At 41.6% G+C, this 15,966-nt stretch overlaps 1 protein-coding gene across 7 annotated transcripts in view; it reads left to right on the top strand.

Annotated features, from left to right (window-relative positions):
* daam2 (dishevelled associated activator of morphogenesis 2) overlaps positions 1-15,966 on the top strand; it is a 161,217-nt gene that overhangs the window by 41,356 nt on the left and 103,895 nt on the right. For all 7 annotated transcript variants that reach the window (XM_065966666.1, XM_065966668.1, XM_029280085.2 and 4 more), the window contains exon 3: positions 11,649-11,738. In XM_065966666.1, coding sequence (XP_065822738.1) covers positions 11,649-11,738 — 90 coding nt within the window. The remainder of the gene's footprint in view (positions 1-11,648; positions 11,739-15,966) is intronic.

Below are 15,966 nucleotides of genomic sequence, written 5' to 3'. Positions count from 1 at the left end.
CACTGTGGAGTCTCAGTCTTGGGGAATGCTAAACTTCACCGCCTGCAGGATATATCACTCCGCCAACTTTCAAAATTCATTCAGAAGATTAAGCGAAATTCCATTTGTGATAGGAAATTATGCACAGATATCAAAGCAGATGTTTTCCCATTGATGGTCTTTTCCCCCATTTCCCCAGCTGATTTAACCTGACTTGACCCTACATTTACTGTCCTGGCTCCTCTGTAAACACTAGCAATGCCATTAAACCCTAGGAGCTGCTCTGTATGTGGAAAAAAAAAAGATACAAATCAGGATTTTAGCATTCAAGATAACTGCCCTAATCTGTATCCTTTGACTGAATAGAGAAGCATGATAATCATCGATACATCGATCAGGTTTTTATAGAGATCTGGAAATGCTAATGGCATGTATTTCTAAGATACAATTAGCTTTTTGGAGTAAATATCTAAGCTTTCTATGAACCTGACAGAGATGCATCAGCTGAAGAAGATACAGAGCAGGCACATCTGTTTTTTCTGAGACACAAAGCTGTCGATCTAGAAGACAAAGAGGATTTGGCATTTCTGTCTTTGGATCTTGTTCCATCCACATGTTGTGGATAGATTATTCTTCAAATGCTTGTTGAACAGCTACATCCGATGTTTCGCTGTCAAGCATCAATGTTTTGTCTTTGGGGTGATTTTTTTGGGCTGTGGCCCATCTTACCTTTACTTCATTGCTAGATGTACTCAAAACCTCAAATGGGAAACAAGAGAAATTGTACAAATCTTTTTGTATTTTATTTTATACATGCATTACCCCTCTTGAGCATTGGACATAAAATGCAGACTGCAACTGAAACTGCTGCAAAAACAATTCTGCTTCATCAACAGTTCAGCGTGCATATTTTCACAAGCCTATGGCTCTACTGAACATGCAAGGTATGCAAAATTGATCTTTTAAGGATACACCTGCAGCACTTCTTTGCCAGGTTGTGTGAGCCAGAGCATATCAGCGGGATGAGGTTTTCTTTCTTTGGGGATCGTCTCTTCAGTTTTTTGGATCCAGCAAAGTGTAACTTTTCACCAAGGTTGTGATGTATGCTACTAAGTTAGTAAGCAACTACAAACTGACACTGATTAAATTAATCCTGACAATAGAAGGAACTCTCCAACCCAAGCTGCTAACAGTTTGTAGCATCTGTTCTTCAAATGGTCTAAACTGAAAATAATTCAATCCCTGACTGTTTGAGGTCGTGTCTGCTTTGATTGGATGACCATTGCATGAACTGCCTCTACCTAAGGATGCTCATCTGGTCAATCTATTTTTCCTCCACATCTGTTTTACTGATGCTGTAGTCGACATGCTGACGCATTTGATCAGACGTCCAAAAACACAACAGCCATCACTCGGTGCTGACACGATGCTTGTAATGCTGAGACATCGAGAGCCAATGTGAGTAGATGAGGAGCTAAACTCTAGGGGAAAGATGATATAGAAAAAAAAAAGGGAAGACATAACACAGTGTGTTTCCAAGGCAACAGGAGACAGGGATTATTGTTATGAAAGCCTTTTCCTGAGGAGGAGAATGAGACTCAGTGGAGCCTCTAGAGTGGGAGCGACAGATCTGGGCCAAACGGAGGAGTTAACCACCTCCACGTGTCTTCATGTCCATAATGGGGTCTTCCTCTGTGACTAGAGGCTGAACAGTGTGCACTCGGCGTACGCTGTTAGAAGAAGAAAAGACTTCAGATCACTTGTCCCTGACGTTTTGTGTGTGGTGTTTTTGTCCAGCTGTAACTTGTGCCATTACTGTTACTTTGAACGTGTATATGGAACACATTATTGACGTCTATTTTACATGACTTTGATTTGTAAAAGTTTAAGTAGAAACAATGTGGTGATGAGCTAGGTTTGCCTCATTTCTGGATAACAAACCAGTCAAAGAAGCGATCTCTCTAACTCCATCTGGCATCTTAAGATGGGGGTCTGACTGTAAACAATGACGAGCATGTGGCAAATGAAGTCTTGGCCTAGATATTCATTAATGCTAACTTTTTACAAGCACAATGGCAGATTCCCTAAAATATCGTCAGATTCCACAGCATCTTTGTGTGCAGCATTTTGTCCTCGCCTTGGTTTTGCTTCGTCCAGTTGCGCGAGCCCTTACCCACTTGGTCTGTATCTGAAGTGAAGGCATGAGCAGCTGGACTCATGGGTTCACAAGAATCACAGGACACAGTTCCTTTGCCTTTCAGAGGGTTAATGTGTTGTTCATTTAGTGTCTGTTTTGACACAATGTCAATAAAGTAATAGGATGTTGGATTTTGAGTCCGTATGCTACATGGTGTTTTATTTTTAAATTTAACCAGATGCTCTATGCAATCCCTTCTCTGCCATCCTGTCTGGTTCCTTCTGCTATGTTCAGCTTGATGCGTGCGTGCATCTTTCTACGTCAAAATAAACTTGCCGTGTTTTTGAAGCAGAGTGGAGTGACAATTGCGACGCTTGCAGAAGATACAGGAGTATTGACGAGAGGGTGCGATCAGCTCTGCAGTGTGCGTTGTGGACAGAATGAGTTGCATACAAATACCCTGTTGACTCTGGCCATCAACTAATATGTAGCTTACAAAACAAATGATGAGGAATAAGAGTGTGGTGTCCATCCTTGATTCCCTCATGTTAACACTCCTCTGGCAAATGCTCAACAAGTTTTCTGAGCCTGGAGAATAAATCTGCCTCCATGTCCTCTGTAAAACCATATGAAAGCAGTCTGCAGCCGGTAACGACCTTGACGAACTCGTGCAAATGAACCTGGGAGTAATTGTCTCTGATTTGAACACATGAAGAAAATACCACATCAGAGGGGCTGATGGACCATATCAATTAAAGTACACTTGCAGCTGGCTGCAGAATGTCCACATAGAAAATGTGCCACAGCTCTCGGTTCTGTTTTATGAATCTGGGTGCATTTTTAAACAGTGATTTTCAATCAGGGTTTCAAGGCTTGCATGCATAGCTGATATCTAGGCCATGTGTGAAGTTTGGCAGCAATTCAAGTACAGTGAAAGCTTTATTTATGTTTGTCGAGGCAATTCCCTGCTAATAACACTTTGTAATCAATGCTAAAATGCTGTAATTTCTCAAGTAATCAAGAAGGGGCCCCGATCAATCATTTTAATGCTGGAAGGCATTTCACACTCGTAGCTGTTGAGTAACCAAGAGGGCAGTAATCATTTCTCGACAAAGGAACCAAAGTGTGGGGTTGATTGGGGACAACTAGAATGACATTTACAAGTTACAGCTGATGGCACTGAACACAAAGCGTTTGCTTTGGAAGGTGGCATATGGTCACAATGTGTCGACACATTTCCCCTGCACACTAAAACGTGTCTAAAATGAGAAAAGCAAACATAGAAGAAGTTATGCAACTCATTAAGAAACATTCTGGGTGGAGAATCTGCAGTGGAGTAGAATTTAATGTTTGTTTGATTAAGATTGAAGTTGTAAAGGAAAACAAATTGAAGTCTGTATAAGCTTGTTGCTGGCTTTTTTTTTTCTTCCTATAAGTTTCCCCTAGGAGCTGTTTCCTAAAATATGATGTTTGGAATCATAAGTTGAGAAGATTCAAACTTCACAAACCAAGTATCAAAATAGAGCTGAATGATCATCAGAGATCTCAAACTTTGTAAAACAAACAGGCATGGTGAATCAAACTGGTCAAACACACTGAATATATGTGAAACGTTCAAATTCAGTTTCTCTCATATTCTTTGATGGGACACATTTTCCAAACTGATCAGGGCCAACATCTGGCACAGAGCTGGCCGACATCAGATTAGTGTACGTTCTCTCTGCTTTTTTCTCTCTGCCCTCTTTTTCGATCTGTTTTGTCTGTTTGTTTCTGTCCCTCATTCTTTCTCTCTCTCTCTCTGTCTCGTAATTTGGGCCAGTTTTAATCCGACCACTCTGGGAAATGGTCCAGCTGTCCAGTGTCAGGCACCGCCTCTGTGTGCCACAGCCTCTAATAGCGTCCATATTAGAGATGTTCCAATACATTTGTTTCTCCTGATATAGATTTTGATACTATTTTGTTGATCAATGAAAATCTAGGCAGATAAAAAGTATATTTCACTTTTGTACTGATGTAATTTTCCACTACAAAACACGAGAATAATTCCTTATATTTTGCTATCTCTAATGGGACATGCATTGCTAGAACCACAGTTTTGGTTTTGCTTTCACCTAATGCGACTTTAAAACTAGGGTTGTGCGCTATAAGCCGACTAAACATTTGAACGCCCGCTAGTTGACATCAGAATCACTAACATGTTTAACTAACTGCTGTTATTTCAATTCATTTCTTACCGCAATGCCGGTCAAATGCTGTGTCTAATCTGTAATGCTGCTGCCTGTCACTTACCAGGACTGTAGCTCCAGTCAATGGCTTCTCCTATACATACATACTCGTGGTGCTGTACTACCTGGATATATACGGATGACATTTCATAGGGGTTTAACAGTATTTTGATGTAGAAAATGGAGCTAAAGGCGTATGTAGGCTGTGTCCGGTTAATCTGGCATATAACCACTCGACTGGAGCAATTTGTAACCAGCACAGGTATGTGGACAGGAACCTGCAAGGAGGCCTGAAGGCCTGCAGTGCGAGAACTGCTAAGGTTAGCCACACTCGTCAAACGGATTTGACATATTCTACTTACAGACGCTGAGATCCCATGTTAAGCCGTGTGAAGTAAATTGTGCTTGATTTAGACTGTTTCTGAGTGTTTTCTTCCTTTTTTATTAATTCAATTGTGTATTTAACCAACTTTGAAGTTAGTCCCCTTACTTAAAACACGTCTTCATTTGTGCTCTTGAACAGAAGTCACCAGATGCAGTCATCATAAAGTCCATGGCTGCAAAACAGGGCAAAAACATAGAATCAGTGCATGATGTGGTATATTTTAAGATACTGTTCTCCTTTTTATAGGTGGACTTGGATCACATTTCAGTAGTATTTAAACGTTGTTCCTAAAGCAGAAATAGTTTAATTAGACTTTCTCATTCAAAAACCTAAACCTGTGTTTCCAGGAGAACTGCACTCTTTTCAAACATAAATCCTCTCCTAATGTTCCCTCCAGTAAGCCGGACGTGAACCAAAAATGTGTTGCATAACAAGAAAGAATGGAAATGTTCCCCACCCTCTGAGCCGTTGGGAGTGTGTTTCCTCCACTGTGTACACCCTGGGATGCCTCATCTTTCCTTTCGATTTCCCTCCCTCCTTCCTCTTCCTCTTTTCATTCGTCTAAGTGATGCTTGTTACCTCTGTTCTCCAGCTGTCTCTTACTGTCCTGAGCTAACCTTATCATGGAGGTGATGAAGCCTTGTTTGGACTAGGGGAGGGGCGGTAGGTTGAGAAGTAGCTACTGACCCTGACTCATCAAAGAGGATACTGTGACTCATATAAATGTCGCAAAGTGGTGTGAGCCCAGTGTGGGTGTGTGTGATGTGGTGATTTGTAACTGGACTTAAAGCGGTTAAACCCATTCTGACCAGATCATAAGAACATTAAAATAGACTGTGACCTTTTCTAAGTTGTGGTCAATGATTCAGAGCCAGTCTTTACCGTATGAGAAGAACTCAAGTTGACATGCCTGGTTTAAAAAAACACTTGAGTTGTCATGATACCAGAATTTTAAACTTGGATTAGATACTAGTAAAAACAGACGGTATCGATCACTGTTTCAAAAACAATGCAACAAAAATAGAAGTTCTCTGCACCCATTATTGGGTCATTTCTCTTTATTTTATGATGACAAATGCAGGCAACCTCCTGCACACTGTGTGAATTTCCCAAACACATTGCAGTCGACTGTTTGTAGAAAAATATATCCAACTTTTGCAACTTAATGAGATGCCAAAATAACTTGAGAAACATTGGTATTTGCCAATGAGTGAACATGAGGGATGACTGCTGCTCTCTCTTTTGCTTTTGCAGCTGTTGGTCAAAACAAAACGGAAAATCTGTAGTTTTCTAAAAAGCTTGGTATCAAAATATCTAAAATTTTGAAAACCTTAAAATGAAAACACATTTTCACTATTGTATTACCAACAGAGGACCATCAGGCTATTGTTTATGTTCATTTTGAACCAATGACAAAATCTACATTTAAGGGTTTTTTTTATTGAAAACTTTTAATGTAGTGGCTTTTTATTGTAGTCATTTTTTTCAAGAATCGAGGAGACTCACAACTTTAAGGGATTTCTATCTACCAAAGAGGGCAATTTCTAAAACATCTACTTTATAAAGTTTTTAACTCTACATGAAGTTATTCTAAAACATCCTCCTCTTTAAAGTACACTTTTTTTATTGGTGGTCCCCTGTTGGGAAATGCGAAATACAGAGGTCCCGTGTAAGATGGGAATGCAAGTTGTCGCACACACAATCTCACTGAATCTGGTTTGGGTCATTAATGGCAGCTACAGCTTCCTTTGGGTCCCCTGGAGGCCTCATATGACTTCCTGCCATCTTGCCCGTCTTTCCTCTGCCTTCCTGTCTTGCCCAGAGACCACTGCAGGATATATATACACTGTGTGTGTGTGTGTGTGTGCGTGTGTGTGTGTGTGTGTGTCACAGTGTGCTAGATGGACCCTCCCTGTCAGTCCTGTCAGGACTTTACATGAAGTAAAGTCCTTCACATCCTCCCCTGAAATGCCACTTCATAGAAACACATGCACGTGAAAGGATGTCATTCTTGGACCACACGTACTTCTCCTTTAGGCGGGCCTCACACATTCTCAATCAGCCGTCACACAGACACACACCCACTCCCACTCCTCTGCCAGTCACTCACACCTACCCACTCACTTACCTCTTTTATTTCCTGCATTTCTCTTTTCAGATTCCCCCCAGCAGCATGAACACTTCCTTTCATTCTTTACTTTTTCGCCTCTTTTCACCACTTTTCATTGTTTCCTCTAACAGCCACTCATCTCTGTCTCGATGCAGTCAGCCTGAAGTGAACATGCAGTCTAAACAGCAGAAGCGGATATTTAGGTTCTCCCACACTGCTCTGACTTCACTCGCATGTTTTATCACAACCTATCTCTCCCACTCTTTCCATATGGTGCAGATAAATATTTAAAAAATCTCCCAGACTTGTTGCTTTATCTGAATCCCTTTTTGTCATATACATGAATTTACTGAGGCCATGAATGGTGGAACATGTGCTTAAAGATTGAGTTAGTTTCTTTTTTCCTAAAGCAATAAAATATAGACTTCTGGACCTCCATACATGTGTGGTGGTGACTGTGTCTGAAGAGGCTGTTTGGTTTTGGTTGACACGGGAGGTTTCTGGGCGGGAGCTGGTGTGCCTCCCCCGGCCAATGGCAGCGCGCAGATGAGTTTAGGAGTGGATACAATTCGGCGATTGGACGCAAGTCAAACCAACAAGTATGACGGACGTGGAAGTAGCGGCAAATAAGAAAAATATAATCATAGTAAGGAAAAACGCCAAGCCAATACAGCTTATTCCAAAATTAGGGTGAGCCTTACGTTAACCTGGGAGAACCATGCAGCCTCCCGCTGGGTGTAAACGCTGACCCATCCAGTTTTAACAAGTGGAAAGGCTCGCATGTGAGGGGGCAAGTGAGATCCGAAATCAAGTGTAAATGCCTGTACTTCAGTGTCGTCCATTTTCATAGCAGATTACACAGGATTGATGTTAATGCAAGGTGTAAACAGGGCCAGAGATCCGCTAGCTTTAAGGCTTAATAGTTTTGTCCCAGGTTTGTATGCAAAGCCAAGCTAAGGTTAAACATGTACTTCCTACAGTTAATTGTATAATGCACATACATTAGTTTATTATTGATTTTCACAGTTCTTCCCATAGAGAGGAGAAAATATAAGTGTCCTCAATATAAGTCTTAGAGTATGGATGGTACTGTATAGTTTCTTTAAAATGTGAAATGTTTCATGGGTAGCCTTTTATAAGTGACTGCAGTAAAACCTGTTGGGGCAACTCATACAGAATAATCTTACAGGCTGAATGTGGAAATCAAGAATATTTTCTTTTCTGAAAAATGTCCCTCACCAGATCTCGGTGAGCCTATTTTGTCAGCACATTTGAGAACCCCTAAGAGTCAAGTGATTGACAGGGCTGATCAGTCAGTCTGCAGCATATCACGGGCAAATCTCACAGCCTTTTAATAATTTGTAACCTTATTGGATTGGCAGCTCTGTAGGAAATGTGAAAGAAAAGGCCTTAGGTTTGTATTTTACCCCTCTCTACTGTAGCTGCAGGTGTAACAATATTAGCTTTGGTTTATGTGAATCCCCGACCGGAGCGCGCTGGTGGAGGAGGACCGGCGCATATCAAGAGAAAGTTTTTATTCAGCAAAGTGAAAAGCGGGTTCAGTGTTGTTTTGGAAGACTGAGACAGGGACTGGGTGTTTCTTGGGTGTTGTTGTGGTTGTGAATAGAAACCATGTGATGCGGATGTGGTATCGGAGGAAGTTTTAATGGTTTGAGTGATGGAAGGAAAGAGTGGGAAATTGCATAACGAGAAAGTGAAAAGTCTTCTGGATGGCATTACATTGGCATTCCTCTACCGACCCAATTTCCTTTCCCAGCTTCATCTCTGTTTTATCACTTTTACCCGACAACGACTAAATAAAACATTCAGCTAATGTTCCCAAATCTCAACATAAATAAGCACCAGGGCTGCACGGCGTTAAGAGAAACTGACATCTTTTTCTGAGATGTATATTGTATAATGAAAAATTACAGCTTATTTAACCACACACCTGCATTTTGTTCCTCATGTACAGATATCATCCTTTTTCATCTACTGTGTCCTTTTTAAGTATATCTGAAGTATATCAAAACAAACCCCCCTCCTAGTTTATATGTAAGTATGATTCAGCCCTTTAAGACACTCACCAACTTTAGCATGGACAAGTTGAAGAGAAAGAGGGTAGATTTATGATCTACCCTAAAGATGGAGAGATAAATGCAGGGTTTTTTTGTGTTCATGTGTTTACATTTTCTTTCTTTAGTTTATACGTTTTTTCCAAAAACTTTATTGAACATTTATCGAAGCAATGTTTTAACCACATTAAGTACAGGCATGTGGACGTTAACCTGTTAGCACTGCTAACGTCACACTTTGCAAAAACAAATTACATTGTTTGCCTGCAGACAATTAGATATCATTTTGACTCAATTTCTGAGTGGTTAGTCTTTATTTTAATTCCTGTTAAACCAACAAATAACTTATCAGTTAAACAGCTAACTAGGAATATTCCCAGTGTATACACCTTGAACCTTATACAATAGCTGTCTGTGTTCAATCTATTTCTAAATGGAACTATTGGGTAGCTTTCTCCCAATAACTGTTAAACCGGGTTGTCTCAGACACCTAAATCCTCACTTTTATTGCTGGCGTTCACACAGGACTCACCTCTTCTTAAGCTTTAATTTAAGGGGCCTGCAGTGGAGTGTTGCAAACGGACTCAGCAATACAGTAGAGTGTACGAGAAGCAGCACAGAGATCAGCTGCCGGGCTCAGCTCCCATCTGGTTCAAATCCAGGGGTCTTATTCTTACTGATTTCCCCACCAGCTCCCAGTATCAGCTCCTCCAAACAGCAGCCGCTTGGACTGCAGGGCTTTGACCCAGGAAGCAGGCGGCAGGCCAGAGACAAGCTGGTTTCTCAGCCTCAGTTTCTAAGCCGGGGGATGTGGAGAGAGGATCGTGGTCTAACCCAAAGCTGAAATCTGTAAAGATTGAAGGGCAGAGAGTCAGAGGTTGGATGTTTAGCCGCCAGGATATGGCGTGTTTTTCAACTTGACACTCACGAGTGCACACTGGTCACATGCAGCATGCATTTATTGTAGCTGGTCATGTAGACTCTGGAGGATGGGCTCTGTGTGTGAGTCACAATTATTCATTGAATCCACGTTGCTGGGATGAAAAATGCTTTGACCAAAGATTCTAAAGCTTCTTTGTGGTTTCTATCAGTATTAGACCCCCTTGAAGTTCACACCCTTCAGATTTTTCCTCTTTTGCCAAAACCGCAATAATGCTGCTTGCTGGTTATCCCACTGAAAGGACTTGGTAAGAGATGATGTCATCCCTCATAGAGTCGAACACTTGGAATGTGGGCCACCTCAGCCCGCCCCGGCCAGCTGAATGGATGAAAACAAACCCTGTGAATCTACTGGCCTGCTTTAAGGGGGCCCCACCTCTGGCAGCGGTAGCCATCTTCACTCTGGGGGGCCCGGGAGGCCCGATACTTCTGGCTGACATCATGGTAGCAAAACCATTAAGATGAGATTAGTTTCAGCTTTAGCACAAAGCCCTTGTGCTATAACATCTCATCCTTTGCTCCATTTTTTTCAGGCTTATCCATTTTTAGTATTGCATAGCCTCTTTCTCTTCCTGTCGTCTTCTTTTTCCGTCAGTGAGTCTCTTCTTTTGCTTTTCCACCTGATCTGTCCATCTCTTTTTTTCAAGACTTTGCTTTCCTCCCTGGCACATAGAGACTAATTTCCTGCTCTCATATGCATTTCAAAAGGTGCAGGAGGCTCCTTGTACCAAGCGGAAGAATTAAGCAAAGCAACTGGGTGAATATTAAAACCCTCCTCTGAAGTCTGTGGAGACCAGTTGTCTGTCAAACAGAATCAAATGTCACTGTGTAAACGTCACTCCTTTAGTAATCTGCTGTCACTGCTGAACATGTATTAGTACATGGGACTCTCTAAAGAACTGGCTTTCTAATGAGCTGTGTCCGTTTGTCCTGCATCACACAGACTGTTGTGAACTTGATGCACATTCTTGGCAGCTCATAATGGATCCACTCACTTTGTGGATAAGCTAGCCAGGAAACCTTTACCCTTAAAGAGTTGTCTACTATTCTGCTCTCTGCCTTCCTTCTGAGATTTGACCTACAGGAGACCTAAAGCCTGACTGTCACTCCGTAAAGACATGATTTTCTTTTTGAACACAACTAAAACGTTGCTCCTTGTAACTTAACTGCGTGCATGACTGGAATTAGTAATGTAAATATAGATAAACAAAGATAGAGAAACAAATCAACTTAAATGTAGGTTTCTTGTAATACCTGTCTAGTAGGGCTTTAAAGGCACAATCCTATTCCTAAAGCTTACTAAAATGAAACAATAAGTTGCAGTTTGGTGAAGTGTAGAAACAGAACTTGGTTAACTTTCAGATAAGATCATGCTTTGAGGATATAATAATCCAGCATGGTATTGTGGTTTTACAGAGGAAATAGACCCAATTTCACTGCACATTTCAGCACTCTCAATGAGTGTAAAGCAATGTACGATCCTGCAAAACCATGCCCCGCCCCCTTTTATTGGTAAAGTGTGTTACTGGGAGTTTCTTTTGTTTTAAGGGATATCAAAACAGCTGTGATTGTTATCATGTCCTACGAGATAGAGCGATTATGCTCATGTTTCGACTACTTGTTGCTTAAAATGACCGTTTAATTAGATTTTTCATTCATCATTCTCTATCTAATTCGCAGCATGCTATAAAAAGTATGATCTATTGGATTATCAAATATAAGATTATCATTTAGCACTTAGTGTCAAAGTTTATTGATAAATACTGTGTGATTAAAACAGCATACCCTCTTGTTGCAGGATGAGCTGGACCTGACGGACAAGAACAGGGAGGCCATGTTCGCTCTTCCTGATGAGAAGAAATGGCAGATCTACTGCAGCAAGAAGAAGGTGAGTGGCTCTCTGTCGTCCTTTCTTTACATCAGCTCCAATCTCTGGCTGGCCCTCAGCTGACTGGCTGCCTGAGCCCACAGATCAGAGCCAAACTGTCTGCAGTGAATGTTGTTGAAGGGCATTTTCTTACCAGAACTAATTTTCTCATTTCTGCATTGACGTAAACATGTGCACTTTTTTTTTCAAACCAGCACAGTATTTTTTGAAGGCAATTTTGTGAGTCCACATGTGTGTGTTGTTACCACACATGTAAACATCACTTAGTACACAAATGCACCCCCCCCCCCCCCAAACCCTTGTCATAAGACCCTCAATCTCTACATCTCCCTCCCCACATTGGAGCAAGCAATTTCCTTGTGCTGCTTAAGAATTGTCAACATACTGTGGAAGCACTAGAACATTCTGGTCAGCCCTCTCGTTCACCCCTTTCCCCTCGCCAAAACATATTTCGTTTTCTTCATACCCTTAAGCGTGTCTCTGCAACAACAACTCTGGTCTCACTTTGTGGTCAACTGTGCACCATGAGATGGCATTGTGCTTGGAGGAAAAGTGAAATAGAGCCCCCCTCTTTCGTTCAAAAGCAAATTGAATAAATAGTCATAAACCCTCCCCTGTGTTTCTGTGCTAATTTGTTTTTTGGATGAGGGTTTGGAGCTGGAAGCAGGACTAGGCTGTGACCCCTCCTCTCTTTCCAAAGCATGCAGGCTCGGCTTAGCTGATATGATAGGCTCTGACAACCTCTTTAAAAAGTAGTAAACACACACCACTTTCTGTGTGTTCGTGCATGAGTGTGTGTGCACCTGCATGTGTAAGAATTTGTGCTTGTATTTAAGCCAGCATTGAGTTTCAAGGAAAAAGGAAAAGCAGTGGAATTGTGGTGTTTAAAGGGATGTCAAGGCGAGGATGGAAGCTGGAGGTGCACATGAGTTTACAATGAAATGCAATATGGGTAAAAATAACACAAGTGGAGGATATAATCTGTGTATTAAAACATTATGATAACCAAAGGACTTGCAGTTTGCTGTTCCCTTTGAATAAATTGCACGGTATCAAAGAGGATTGCATGTCCAGCTGAATGAGTATTTGCACATGTGAAGCCACATAAAAGATGCAAGTCCAATATCACTTCTATATCAGATATTAAATATCTCAGCGAAGAGACCACAAACGTTTATGAGGACTTCTTTGTTCTGTAACAGGAGGTAGTGGAAACAAAAATTTGGCAACAGCCTGGACATACTGGAACCAGAGTGGTTTGCAGTGTGCTCCTATAAGCCGGGTTTAGAGGTAGGATATATTAGTTTGTCGTCCCTTCCCCGATCAGGAATCATTTCCTCTGTGAGGCTATATGGTGGAAAAAAAACAGCTGTGTGTCCACGCCAGGAAACGGAGAGCAAAACCGGGGTCACAGCGAACAGCAGAAAGCTTGAGGAAAAATCCAACAAACCCCTCATTCATGGATAGAGGCAGCGTAATGGAGAACAAGGGGGGGGGGGGAAACTACTGGCGTGCAATATGGGATAATAACCTGTGTGTCTGAGTGTGAATATTTGGGCAGGAAGGCTTGAATTCTGTCCCCACGTGCACACACCCACACATACATGAAGAACCACATACGGAGGAACATGCGCAGGCTATTCAGACATAACCCACATGCTTACATCACACAGTAGTGCCCTGTGTTCCTCAGACTTACAGCATGACAGTGATTTGAATGGAGAGAGCAGTGGACAGCAGAATTTCCCTCAGCCCGTCCTGTCCGGGACAAACACTGGGACCCTTGTTTCCTCCAGCCGAGCGACGGCTCCAGTTGTTGTGGTTAGATAACACTTGGAGCGAGCCACTGAGGGCACAACAAGGGGACAAACTAACTTTGTTCACCTGCTGAACAAACCGGCCAACACATTTATCCCCAAACCAGTGAAGCTTTGACAGTTCTATTTCACCCGCTGTCCGGTGGAAAACAAATATTCTGACTCTGATTTAGGTTTCGTTTTTCCCATAAACTGGAGAACTAAATGTTTCTTTTGTGTTGAGTTTGTTCTTCTATACGTCCAGCCTTTTTAAAGGTTGGAACCATCAGTATATCAGAGTCTGAGTTGATTCACTTCTTATGTTTTAGCTGCATCACTGATAGAGACAGTGTGGGAAGCTGGAAACTTCATACAAAGACAAAAGTAAACTTTCAGAGCTCAAAATTCAATTGTTATTTTGTGAGATGATTAACCAGCAGAGTTCACCTCTGCCAAAAAAATGGCATGTAGGTCCCAAGCTGCAACCTTTGGGATTAAAAAATGAAGCCAACATGCAAAAAACTGCAGTTCCTTGAGTGTCCTCTGTAGGCTGATTGCAAAGCTAGGTCCTATAGTTCATCATGCCTTTTTTTTTTTTTTACATGTTGACAGCCTTGTTCATAAAAGAAATGTGGTATAGCTTATTTATTTATATGTACTGTAAGATGGGGAAGTTTTTAATAACTAATCCATTTTTATTTTATTAAGCGCAAGAGTTATACATTAATTTGCATAATAAGGGGCGTGGTTGAGTAAACTGACAGGCAGGCATGCTGTAGCTGTTTGCCAGGAGGCTTGAGGCCCACCCCAGCTCCACCTCTTTGCCTGTTCCTGCATTTATAGAAAGTGAGGTGAAGATAGTCTTCTCAATATGGCGACCGCCATAGTTTGGCTTCAAAACTACTCTTTAGAAACCAAAGGATGGCATCACTGAGCTGTGTCCATATTGTATACGGTATAATATAGGTCCCAAAATTGTGTTTAGCTCAGTTTTTTTCCCTGTCCATCATTATGACACACTAAATAAACTAAGTTTCTTAAAGTCAACATTTACAAGATGGGGTTTGGGGGCTGCAAAACCAGACTTTCTCTGACTTAAACTCAACTTTCTTAGATAATCTGATTTCTGTTGTCCAGATACACTGAATATATCAAAGTTGCATGACTTGAAACATTAAGAAATAGTCAGCTTGAAATGTTTAAATGGCTGAACCAGCAGATACTGAAGCATTTCAACATACTTAAACAGAAGAATTATGTATGTGGATATGGGACATTTTCACAGAATCATTTGATGTACTGTTGCTGGAGAACTATTGAAACTCTAACACTATATCAATTACTAAAGAACATTGAAGTTAAATGGACAGAAGTCTAAATTAATGGGGGGAAAAGAGATTACATTTCCGAACTCTAAGATCAAAATATGAATTCAGCAGTTTGGTATGAAAATGCAGTTTTTTGAGACTCTTGTCTTCTTACAGCTCAAACCACTCAGCAGTGATGTAAGGGAATTAGTGTAAATATGATCTCTGTGTACCATGACTAACTCGAACATCTTGTTGAGGCCTACAGGCTTTACATAAGCCAAACGTATCTGCACCTCTGATCTCAGCCACCCAGTCAGCCATAGCCAGGGGTGTTGGCTAGCTGTTTGTGTGTTTGTATAAGCGAGAGAGTAGATTTCATTCTTGGAACACTTGTTTAGTGTACAAGTGAAGTAGAGGTAGCATGAGTAAATCTCTGTATGAGTGTTTCGCATTGCCTGTCAGTGAGGGGTGTGTGTGTGTGTGTGTGTGTGTGTGTGTGTGTGTGTGTGTGTGTGTGTGTGTGTGTGTGTGTGTGTGTGTGTGTGTGTGTGTGTGTGTGTGTGTGTGTGTGTGTGTGTGTGTGTGTGTGTGTGTGTGTGTGTGTGTATATACTTGTTTTTCGAAGCATGACTCGTGTCCAGAAGCCCCCAGGTAGGGAACACACTGTAACATCTAATAGCTCCTGATAATCGTTCAGTGCTTGGAGCCAAACAAGGTCTCCTGACTCCCATTAGTAGCGCTGCACTGACACACTCACACACTGTACTTGCAGCCCACCATCTCACAATATGGCCCTTTATCAGAGCCAAAACACTGCCAAAACAGGCATTGATCCATGAGTCACTGTCCTCAATTTCTCTAAAAATAGGATCTTTTTGTAAACCAGATTTGCTGTCCAAAATCACACAACTCAGCCTTTAGACGCTGTGAGTGGAAAACCGTCTCTAAACACGCTCTGGCTTAAGGTACCATATGCACCCTCACATATCACTCCGCAAACGTGCAGCTGATGTGTTCAATTATTTGCTATGTGTGCTTTATCCGCATCACTTAAACTAATTTGACCCCGGGTAGAGATGTCTGCCGGAGCTTGTGCTTAAACGTGTGTTGTGTTAGCTACCT

Source organism: Labrus bergylta, chromosome 18, assembly GCF_963930695.1.
Source record: "Labrus bergylta chromosome 18, fLabBer1.1, whole genome shotgun sequence".
NCBI lineage: Eukaryota > Metazoa > Chordata > Actinopteri > Labriformes > Labridae > Labrus > Labrus bergylta.
Note: the sequence above shows the minus strand (reverse complement) of the source record. Positions and strands in the feature narration are given on the sequence as shown.